The 12,232-nt window shown below is 40.0% G+C and overlaps 1 protein-coding gene across 3 annotated transcripts in view; it reads right to left on the bottom strand.

Moving 5' to 3' along the window:
• LOC126457759 (NADH dehydrogenase (ubiquinone) complex I, assembly factor 6) overlaps positions 1–12,232 on the bottom strand; it is an 88,383-nt gene that overhangs the window by 26,416 nt on the left and 49,735 nt on the right. For 2 of the 3 annotated variants that reach the window (XR_007585523.1, XM_050094320.1), the window contains exon 5: positions 7,435–7,657. Coding sequence is in view for 2 of the 3 variants with exons in the window: in XM_050094320.1 (XP_049950277.1) it covers positions 7,472–7,657 (186 nt within the window). In the remaining variant the exon portion in view is untranslated. Of the gene's footprint in view, positions 1–6,968; positions 7,658–12,232 lie in introns of those variants that run through there. The other variant, XM_050094321.1, reaches the window with a different exon arrangement.

The raw sequence follows: 12,232 nt of genomic DNA, 5'->3' as shown, positions 1-12,232 counted from the left end.
TGCTTGGTGTCTTTCCCAACAGCAATGGCATCTCCCAGCAAGATATGTTTCCATGTCAAAAAGTCAGAATCGTGTAACAGTGGTTTGAGGAACACAATAGCAAACTCATCTTGAGCTCTTGACCATGGAAGTCACCTGATCTGAACAAGATGGAAAACACATGGAATGCTGTCAGGCACCAGCTCTGCATGTACAAATCACCAGTGCATAATTTACAGGACCTGTGTACATGCATCTGGTGCCACATACATCCAGAAACCTATGAAGGTCTTGTTGGGTCCATGACATACTGAACTGCTGCTGTATTATGCTACAAAGGCAGACCAACATGCTATTACAGAGGTGGTCATAATGTTTTGGTTCATCAGTGTAATGCTATACAAGAATTGACAAAGCATAGTGTGAGTCTGTAGAAGCAAGATGCTTGTATTTAAAAATATGTTTTCTGAACTTTCTTCTACAATATGAATCCCAGTTTTTTCAAAAACATTGTCATGGATGATTCTCTGAAGGCTCATTTGGCAAAATATGAACAATTGACACAATAAAAAAAAATCTCTGAATACTGTTAAAATTGTCCATATTCTACAGCCCAATAAATATACAGGCCTGGAAATGAGAGAGAAGGACGTTTATATATCTGATCATATTGTTCAGGTTAGTGAGGTTAGTGAGTAAAACAACAGTTTGTAACATTTAACACAGACACTATGGAAGGCCTAATCTTCAGTACCTAGCCTACTTTAAGTTTCTGAGACTCTAGACAGCTTATCTATATAAATTTCAATGGCCTCATCATCAGCTGGTTGTTCACTAGTATCATCCATATCTAACACACTGCCATTTCCATCCTGAATTATGATCCCAAAAAGAAAAACATCATTGTTACGCAGCTGCCATTTATTGTTTATATGGACACATGCCACTTAATTTTTGCTAAAGAATACTTTAAAAAATAATATTTGCAATATCCATATTTAGAATGAATATTTTCATAATTCACCACATACAGATCAGAACTTCATCATCGTAAGTCGCTGTGCTCATTGCTGAGTGTCGTGACCCCATGCACCAAGTGTCTCCATCCTGGACGGTTGCCTGCTGAAGAGGTAGACCAGAGATGATCTTGATTTGATCCATCCATCTGCTCGCTGCTCTTCCTCTTGGTCTCGTGCCCTCGATCTTTCCTTGCAAGATTATTTTCTCTACATTTTCTCCATCTCTTCTCACAATATGGCCAAAGAACTGGAGAATTTTTTTTGGTGACTTGAAAAGAAAGGCGACTGGAGATATCAAGTTGTTCAATAATGGGCACATTTGTCGTTCTTTTGGTCCATTTTATGTGTAGCATCCTACGACAGCACCAAAGCTCAAACGCTTCAATGCGGTGTTTGTCTCTGGCCTTGAGTGTCCATGTTTCGCAACCATAAAAGAAGACAGAAAACACGAGAGTTTCAACAAGCCGGATCTTTGTGCTATTTGTTATTGCTCTGCTCTGCCAGATCTTGGTGAGCTGCTTCACCGCCACTCACCCTAGTGTGATATGTCTTCTTATCTCATCTTCACAACTTCCCGTGCTACAGATGGTTCACACAAGATAGATGAAGGAATCCACGACTTCCAGTTCCTGTAATCAACCTGTGTGCTGGATCTGTTCTTCTCGATCAATTGTTACGAGTTAAGACTTGCTGAGGTTGATGTATAATCTATATGCTACACTAATGTCCTTTATTCTTGTTAGTAGCTCAGCAAGTTCATCTCTTCTGTTGACTAAAAGCACAGTGTCATCAGCAAAGTGGAGGTTGTTGATAGTTCTCCCACCAATTAAGATGCCTTTGGTCCGTCCATCAAGAGCTTTCCTAATGACATGTTCTGCATAGATGATGTACAGTTGTGGGGGATAGGACACAACCCTGTCTCACACCTTTTGATACTCTGAAGGAATCAGACGTGCCAGCACTTGTCTTTACAGCTGTGAAGTGATTATTGTACAGTGAAACTTCTTTATAACGTTCCTCCATATAATGTTTTTCTCTATGTTACGTCTGTTTTTTTCGGTCCCGACTAAAAGCCCATATAAACAATGTTAAGTTTTACTCTTTGCTGATTTTCCTCTATATTACAGTTTCCTCCATGTAACACTCATATTTTTGGAATCCTGGTCAATTATTTACCTCTTTAAGTGACTGGATGTAGACGCATCGTTTTCCGTTCTGTGGATTCACAGTTTGCACCGGCTCGGAAAGCCCGCGCTCAGCGTATCTGACATGTCAGCAGCAGAACCCTGTCACGTGACATGTGACGCACATTCTGCTTGTGATCTTTTTGGTGCCATTTCAGTCGATGCTTTCTTGCTTTGTATTCGTAGCGTGTTGTGTGAGCTGAGCAGCAAAAGTTCGTGTGCCTATAGTTCAATTCTTTTATCTTGGCGGTTCGCGCATGCCCGCCCAGACACGGGAGATTGCTGCGTTGCCAGTTGTACGCGCCAAGAGAAGCAGCGCCATAGTATAGTTCGCAAACTTACGTTTAAGGGGGAGCGCACAATTTATGAAGTAAAGCCACCACGGCCGCATTAACCCTTTCGCTGCTACAGAGACGTGATCCCCGCATTCCGCGATGTGCACGATTTTGTCATCATTGCGTTGCTCGCCTGTGCAGACACATGGTGTTTCGACTGCTTTGACACTCTTCATCATTCGATTTCATAAAAACTATTTGGCCCGAAAATTTGATTTTTACACATCTTCTTGACTGATACCTTCCCCCCATAAATGACTTAATTTTGTTTTGATGATCAATGCAGTTATTGTGCAGCATTAGATGTAAACCATTGGACGAAATTTTGAAGAGTTTGCAGAGGTAAAAGTCCGTAGCGTATACTTTTAATATGGTCGATTTTAGTTTCCACTATAAATTTCAAAAAATTACATTCAAACGAATAAAATTCATGAAGTAAGACACTTCGATATGGTTTTTAAATAAAGAAAATATTAAGGATCGAGCAAGGTTTGAACCCCGATCCTTTCGCTTTGCAGCCATACACTTTAACCATTACGCTAACGCAGCTCATCATTCATTGCATCTCGTTAAGGACTTTAAAATATCACGCAAAATACCGACAAACAGTGTTGGTATGACTATGAATTACTCTCGTTTCGTCGAAGTACAATAGGAAATAACAATTACCGCTGTTCGTTATTGCAGAAAAGTGGTTAGTGAGAATGATACAAACACCTTTCCTTGCTATCGCCTGAATTAGGAGGCTTATTGCTTGTTTGGTTTAATTAATTAGTAGAATATGAAGCAATTGGTATAAAGAATGCTTTTTCCAAATTTTCTATAAAAGAAAGTCTGCTATCAAGACATTGCTTTTTTTCAATTAGTTTATTTACGACTGAACGTTTCTAAAACTGAAGACACTCGTCCGTGTTCTGCACTGCAGTCGAGCTCTGGCAACGTCGTTCTCTGTTCATTGGCTGACTGTGTTTTGTGACGTCAGATGCACAGAACGAACCTAAAACGGCCGCCGTCATAAATGACGCGCACTTTAGTAAGTGTGTGTCTTCGATATAACGTTTTTTTAAAGCTTTCATCAGTGGACATGAGTGAAAAGCGGAAGAATATTTCTCTGGAAGAGAAGGTTTCTATTATTAAAAAAGTGGAGGCATCTCCTGGCGTGAGTCGCGTGGAGCTAGCGAAGCAATTGGGACTGACCCCTTCAACACTCAACACTATTATGAAAAACAGATCGTCGATAATGGAAGGGTTTGAGAATTGTGGAAATTTGAAACGTATGCGTTTGAAACCATCGACTTACAACGAAATGGAAAAAGTTTTATTAACTTGGTTTCATCAAGCATGTGCTGCAAACATTCCTATAAACAGAACTATTTTGAAGGAGAAGGCACTTCAAATATCACTGCAGTTAGGAATGGACAATTTTAAGGCGTCCAATGGATGGATTGATAAATTTCGACAGCGTCATGGTGTTGTGTACAAATCGGAATGTGGAGAAAGTAAAAGTGTGGACGAATGAACTGTAGCTCAGTGGATGCAGACTCTCCTTAATCTGATACAGGGCTACAAACTGCGTGACATTTATAACGCTGACGAAACCGGCATGTTTTTCAATTTAATGCCGGATAAGACATTTACTTTTCGTGGGGAAAATTGCCATGGCAGTAAGAAGAGCACGGAACGTCTTACCGTTTTGTTGTGTACAAACGCCGATGGCAGTGAGAAACTGAAACCTTTGGTTATCGGGAAGCCAAAAAATCCGAGGTGCTTCAAAAACATTTCCACGTTTCCGTGCAAATATACAAACAATGCCAAGGCATGGATGACGAGTGAAATATTTTTACGTTTTCTCAGAGAATTTGACACCAAAATGGGGAGTGCTGCAAGAAAAGTGCTGCTGTTTGTAGATAGATGTGCGGCACATCCATCAGATGTACCCTTTCTGAGAAAAGGGAAAGTAATTTTCCTGCCATCCAACTGCACCAGCCGCCTGCAACCTTTGGACTTGGGCATAATACACGCCCTTAAGGTTAAATATAGGACAGCCCTTGTAAAAAAAGGCCTTGAATTTGATGGACCAAAGAAAACCGGGAAGCCAGCAAAGCTCACAACTGAAGCTGAATATTTTACAGGCAATAAATTTAATTATGTACTCATGGAGGGAAGTCAGTGCTGAAACTATTAAAAACTGTTTCACAAAAACGGGATTCTGTGAGAATTAGATGGCAGCTCCTGTGGAAGAGGGGTTGGGTTGTTTAGGGAAGGAGACCAGACAGTGAGGTCATCGGTCTCATCGGATTATGGAAGGATGGGAAAGGAAGTCGGCCGTGCCCTTTCGAAGGAACCATCCTGGCATTTACCTGGACCGATTTAGGGAAATCACGGAAAACCTAAATCAGGATGGCCGGACGCGGGATTGAACCGTCGCCCTCCCAAATGCGAGTCCAGTGTCTAACCACTGCGCCACCTCGCTCAGTCCCTGTGGAAGAAGTTGCAAGTGATTTGCAAGAGTTTCATCAATTAATAGGCAGTGATTCTGTCACTTTTGAGGACTTTGTGGCTGTGGATGACAACGTGGCAACCACAGGAGTACAAAGTATTGAGGAGCTGACTGCAGAGAGAGGCTTGGAGAGTAATAGTGGTAGTGAAAGTGACAGTGACAAGGAAGATGACCGTGTGCCCTCATATAATAAGGCAGCTGAAGCCTTTGAAACATTCAGGAGATACATGATGGCCCATAGACTTGAGGACAGAACAGTAGTTCAACTTGCTCATTTGGAGCAAGAAATGATTGCCATAGAGTCTAGAAGAAATAGAAAACAAGCAAGCCTGCTTGAATATTTTTAAAAATCATAGGTATGTTATTTTCAAATTGCTTAGGTTCCTAGAGTTTTGTGGAAATTTAAGTTCCATTTCATAATTTAATTATTGAAGTAATTTTTTTGTAACTAATTCTTTTTTAATCTGTGCCATTTACTGTGTTTTATGTAATATGTTCAGTATATCATAAACAAAATTTGGCTCATATTCTATAACTGGGTCAACTGAAGAATGGCATACCACCTGTCAGCTTTGGACAATGATGTCAATCTTAAGAATCGTTATAACTTTTTACCGTACAAACTAATCCATTTACTTTCACCCATCCACCTACTGAGCCCCATGTTTTAATTAAAAAAACTAATCAGGTGATACATTGATCACTGGCAATGAATATCATATGTTGTGAAAATTTAAAATGTCATCTGTGGCACCATTTGTCAAAGCTGATTAGTGGTATCCTGATCTACAGTAATGCCCTACAATTATTATTTGGAAGCCTTCCTCTTTATAGTGTTTTCCTCTATATAGTGTTCAGAATTTGTGGTCCCTTGAAAAACGTTATATAGAGGTTTCACTGTATAGACTTTTGATCAATGCTATCAAGAAGGGTGGGACACCGAACTCTGCAAGCACCTGCCACAACTTTTCCCAGACAACACAGTCAAAGGCTTTCCTATAGCCACGGGAGCAGATGGAAACAGGAACACAGAACTCTCACGATTTTTCTGTTATTTGTTTTATGTTGGGGATCTGTTCATGAGTTCATTGCCCTTCGACAAAAACTGCTTGTTCTGTGGATATGTGAGGCTGAATGTACAGCTTCAAACATTGGTTCAGGATGTAGAGCAAAATTTAACTTGCGTGAGATATGAGGGCAATAGTTTGGTAGTTGGAGCAGTTCCTGATAGATCCTTTCTTGTGTAAGGGGATGAAGAGAGACTTTGACCAGTCATCCGGCCACTCCCCATTTTCCCATATTCTGTTACACAATTAATGCAGCACATCAATACCTTCCTGTCCCACTTCTTTGATCATTTCTCCAGATATACCGTCTACACTAGGGGCTTTATAATTCTTCAAATGTTGAATTGCATTCTATATTTCACTGCGTAAAATTGTAGGTTCCAAAGTAAGTTGCTCAACTGCTTGATCGTCTGTACTGTTGTTAATTCCAGAGTACAGCTTTTCACAGTACTGTTTCCAGCTCTCAACAACATCGTCCTTGTCTCCAATTGGGTTACACTTGTCGTCATCTACCACCCATGTACAAGGATTAAATTCACCGGTGATGCTGCTGATTTTCTTGAAGAGATCATGTACCTGATTGTGATTTTAATGCTGTTCTATTTCATTACAGATACCATTAATGAAATGTGCTTTGTCCTTTTTACAATTCCATTGTATTACTCTGCACAGGTTCTTGTATCTTTCTTGATCCTGGGTAGTGTGGATACCAGTTTTCCTCAGATGGGTTCTCTCTTTTCACCTTGAACTTATGATTGTAAAAAAGCATTTACCTACGCCGTAAATCATGGTTCTCTCTTTCATGTTACAGATGTTTGGAAGCTCACATTTATTTTACAGAAACACATTTTGAACTACTCTTGATAATTTATTTTTCAGTTTTCCACTGTACATAAAAGCTACAGATGCACATAAACATAAATTAAACACTATTTTTGTAACTCACAGAATGATAACACAATTAACAGGTTTTATGAGATAATTTTTTTTATCATTCCAACAATATGTGATAACTTGAGCTAAACAGATATTTCTTGTTTGTGACACATGAGTGACTTCCGTAACGGAAGAGCAAGAAAGGGTTGAGTTTGAGCGAGATATCCAGTACATATTTATATACTACATCCTTGTATAATTAATGTTTCCCATTTCCTGTCTACTAAACAAACACTGCACCCCCCCCCCCCCCTTTTTTTAGCAGCTACTGTACAGAAGTGTGTCTCTAAAGCAGTTGAGTTTCATATTTTTCTTCTCTTGGGAACATTTAACACAGAAATCACTTAGTTCTTTGTCACAAATAACTTCCTTTACTCAACGTCTGTAAAACAACGAGACTGATGCAACACTTACCAGCAAGTGTTTATGAACTAAAATGATGTCTCACTTTTCAGAACTTCATTCTGAATCTGTTCCAGTACAAGGCAAGCGGAAGGAGACTATTTCTCCTCTGCAATTTGGCATCAAATACATCAAAATGAAGTAGTCTCAATTTCTCTAGGTATTGACCAACAGGTACACCAGGCAAAAATATCCTGAAGGCAGGTTCTGGAAGATTGGTTTTAATAGAACGAGCCTGCAAGAGAAAAAAATTATATTATACAGAAAAAGTTCAAAACAGACAGCTGCTAAAAATGGGTGGAACTGTTGTGCAGTAAATAAAACAGGTGAGTATATAAGGTGGCCAGATACACTAAAACTATAAGGCTGGCTGCAGTGTTACATCACAATTATTGATTCTGCTCCTAACAAGTGGCTTGGTTGTGTTTCTGCACCTATGAAAAAACTTTAGATAATAACAGAAATAACTGAATATGCAGAATGCAATATCAATTAAATACTACCAAAAATCATCTGCTCTGTGATCATAATTTATTGACACACAATACCTCCGTAAATATAGTCTTCATGAGCTAGGTCCTTGTATGACATGTACACACCTTCTTATGGCAGAGAGACCTTTTTTTGCCACCCATTATGGCAACTGTCTCTGACTGTAACCTTAGATCTGCATCTCACCTTCTGCCAGAATATTCTTAAGTGTGTTTTCATCATCATCTGCATTAGAAATTAGCAAATACTTTCCCAATGGTTTTGACTTGGCTCTATTTCCTACAGCATTTTTCCTACATGATTTATGAAAATAATAGAAAATCTAAACCAGGCAGCTGGGTGGAGATTTGATGCATAGTCCTCCTGACCATGACTCCAGTACATTACCCACTGAACACACTATTCAGCTACACTTATGTTGTGCCCTTGAAGATTTCTGTGAAAACTGCATGGCATAGTGTCCAAATCCTAGGTAGCTAAATAACAGTTATTAGTACCATGAATGATCTGATTAACACTTACAGTTTACAGTGGGCTTTTTATTTCTATAAAAAGATCACCCAGGTCTTTAGTGATAAATGCTCTGCTTTTCCAAAAACACTTTAACAATTACAACATTGCATACAATTTATTGAGTCCTCTGTGAGCTTTGTTAGACAACTGAAATGTTCACACAAATGTGTTTCCGTACTTGCAGAAAACTTCACACGAACTATCCTCTTACCATTCAATATGATCCTTGTTTTATAACCTCAGAGCAGCATCTTTACTAAGATTATGAAATACAGATACACAAGAGGATGATAATTGTATGGTCTGTAGCTTTATGCTTTGTATTGCTGTGTAATGGATATTCCATATATGTCACAGTGATCTACTGGATAAAAATGCATCAGCTACAGCTACCTATTACCTATACCTATAAATCACAAATCACTTTAAATGAATGACAGTGGTTACTACACACTGTACCCCATATTAATGTTTCTTCCTATTCAATTCACAAGTGGTGCATGGGGTAAGGAGCACTTAATCCTTTGACTGTCAGAGGCGCACCACCTGCTTGGCGCGTTGAGGCACTGCAGCCCACACGTAATCCAACTACTTGCTCTAAGTACCTGTTTCTCAAGCCGCCGTCGGGGCCGGAGATGCCTGCACTGCCTTACCCAACCTGTGCTGAATATTTATGGAATGATTACGACTCCAGGCGAAGCACTGTGCCCTCTCACGGCTGATACTGGATAAATGCTCTCACTACATAGTTTCTCTGCAGAATCAAACTGAATCTATTTTTCCACCACTAAGAATTATATCTTGCTTGTAGTTTATTTTACACGATTTTTGTAGCTTATGCCGAAAGCTACATGATTCGTTAGATTTACCTCAATAGTTTACGTTCTTTCTTCCATACCTGTTTACAACATCTGCATTTCTCTGTGAGTTCCTCACTGTACTAACTCAATAGCGAATAAAATAAGCCATAGATTACAGATGACTGTGCATTGTTTTTGTTGTTCAAAACATCATATTACACTGTTTATAGGAGAAAGCGACATACAGATCATCATTCATATCGCTTTACATCAGAATTTACTGTGAGAAACAGTAAGAACAATTATACTTCACTTCATTAAATTTGTTTTGTGATGTGTTTGGAAATTTCACATGGCCTACTATTTGTTTCTGAGAGCACAACAAATTGAGTGCTTTGTCATCTGCCGTCAGATTCTTTACCTGTATAGGTACACTGTGTAAAGTGTTCCACCCAGGCGTAGATGCAGCTGTCCTTTGCAGATGGTAATCAATGGTGTTATGCTTTGCAATTTCCAGAAATGACTGACTAACTGCCACAGATATTTCTTCTTGTGCTGTACTTTTAACTGTTGCACATAAGCACTCAATAGATTTTCTGACATTTGAAAGCTGTGAAATCACTGTCTTTTATTAGCACATTAAATTCACTTATAGAGAAGATTGAAAGCTATTAACTGTAAATGTAGGAGTTCCTTTTACACTTTGTGAATATATTTTCCATCCCTCTTTTTGATCTGGACTTTGGACCAGCACTGGCAAACGTAAATTATATTTCTATTTTGTTTTTTGCTTTTCTGTAATTTTTTTTTGCTCTCCAAGTTTTTTTCTGGTAGCATTGCTGTATTCGTTCTGTGCTGCGATTAGTAATTCATTTTTGTGTGGCAATTTTCAAAACAGGATACGACAGACAATGGTACCTTGCAAGTTTTATATTCGTATCTGCTTTCTCAATGCACTTTCTTTTTCCAGCAAATAATGCATCTACAGGTTAGGATACTTTTCTTCGAATGCTCACTTGTTGGAATGTCTACAAAATGCCTTCCCACAAACCTTAGAGAATTATCATCAGAACACCTTCCCTTGCGCTCTGGTGCACACGTTTCCGTAAGTTCCCTTACCAGCAAAACTCTGCTATTGTCATTTTATGACCTGTTAGTGACCTGTGTAGGATATGAGCATTTAAAAATCTCAGTTTGAGAGCATGAAACAAGAACTTCTCACACCACTTCATTGTTTTTTGTATACAATCGGCAGAGCTAAGCAGCATATCAGAACTATCAACTGCTCCCATATTCACGTTGAAATCTACAACACTTTGTGGTTTCTTAATTTTCTCTCCAATAATCCTGTCAGGCTTTCCTGTGTCAACCATTTCTGTGGTGTTACATGTGATCAACATCTACACCTCCCTTTTGCCACATCACTTTATAGCAAGCATTGTATTAGTGCACATAAATTGAATATTTCCTCATTTCAGTTTCTTCTGAAGTTTCGGCATGTCGCATCTGTTCTTACGGACAGCGCCATATGCATTTGTCCCATGACTATGAAGCCAGGAAAATAAGTCTGGGCTTGAGTACCAATTATCGAAGTAAAGGATCTGTCCATATTCTAAACAGTGATTTATTAGTGTAGTCACTACGCACCACTTTCCCCCAAATTGTGGAACTCTCTGTTGATGTCCCTGTAGAAACAATGAAATCTAAGACATAGCCAGTCTCACAATCACATAACACAAATTTTTTTATTACGAATCTACTCTGTTTTGGTGGAATGAATTGCCATTTGGCCGCAGTGTAAGTGAATTATTAGGTCCTGTGACTCTGCCATGACAATAGTAAAACAGCTACACTGCATGCCAAAATGACAGATAGATGTGCTGTTGGTTGACAGGAAAACAGCAATCTGAAAAAGCGCCTATGTTCAATAGTCACTGGCATTTGCGAATGCGCACGGTTTGGTGCAGCGTTGCACAAGTTCCCCGAAACACAGTGGTACCAGCACACATCCTCCTGTGCGTCAGTTGAAGGCGTAGGCGAGCAGGGTGCTGACCTGCTGTGGGAGCGTCTTCTGTATCTTGGCCAGCTGTGATGTTCACTGACACTGCAACATGCTACCAGCTGAATAATCTGTTATGTCAGTTGATCAACCTTCACCTCTAATGCATCATACACAGCTTGCTCTACTGTGGTGGCTGTACCCGTGCACTGCATAGCTGATACTGTAATAGGCATGGGTGAGACAGCATCCAGCACTTTGTCAGCCAATTCCGCCATGGCGTCTAACGATATCTGTGACTGCGTCTTGATAATCGCCTTGATAGATGGAGGTAAGCATCTGCTCCAGATTGTACACAGCAGCTGATCAGGTATGGTACCAGCATCAGTTTTACTTCTAAGATGCTGCAGATACTGTGACAGTCTTCGGTCTCCAATGTCTTCTTGGGTTAGTACGTAATGGAAATCATGTCGGGGTCACCACTTTAGCTGCAGTGTAAATGAATTAGGCCCTGTGACTCTGCCATGCCATTAGTAAAACAGCTGCAATGCACACCAAAATGTCCTGTTGATGTGCTTTCAGCTGACGGGAGAACAGCAGTCTGACGAAGTGCCTATGTTCAACTGCCGCTGGCATTTGGAAATGTACATGGTTTGGTGCAGCTTGCACATGTTCCCTGATGCCTGTGGTACCAGTACACGTCCTTCTGTGCATCAGGATCCCACTTCTGACACCAGAGTCACAGCATCTAATTCATTTACACTGCGGCTAAAGCGGTGACCCCGACGTGATCTGGCCTGCCTGTGTGTACGTAACACCAGTAAAGAATGAATGAGAATCAAGTGGCTGCTAACCCAGCAGTATCTAGACTAGCTGTGGGGCAACCATCGTTCTGGCCACTAAACCCGATGCTGTGGTTTGCCCAGGTAGAGGCAAATTTTATTTATTCAGGTATTACCGCAGTCGCATCTAAATTTGAATTGGTGGTGAGCCAATTGGAGCAGCA

The sequence above is a fragment of the Schistocerca serialis genome, chromosome 2 (genome assembly GCF_023864345.2).
Source record: "Schistocerca serialis cubense isolate TAMUIC-IGC-003099 chromosome 2, iqSchSeri2.2, whole genome shotgun sequence".
NCBI lineage: Eukaryota > Metazoa > Arthropoda > Insecta > Orthoptera > Acrididae > Schistocerca > Schistocerca serialis.
This window is presented reverse-complemented; position numbering and strand designations above follow the sequence as displayed.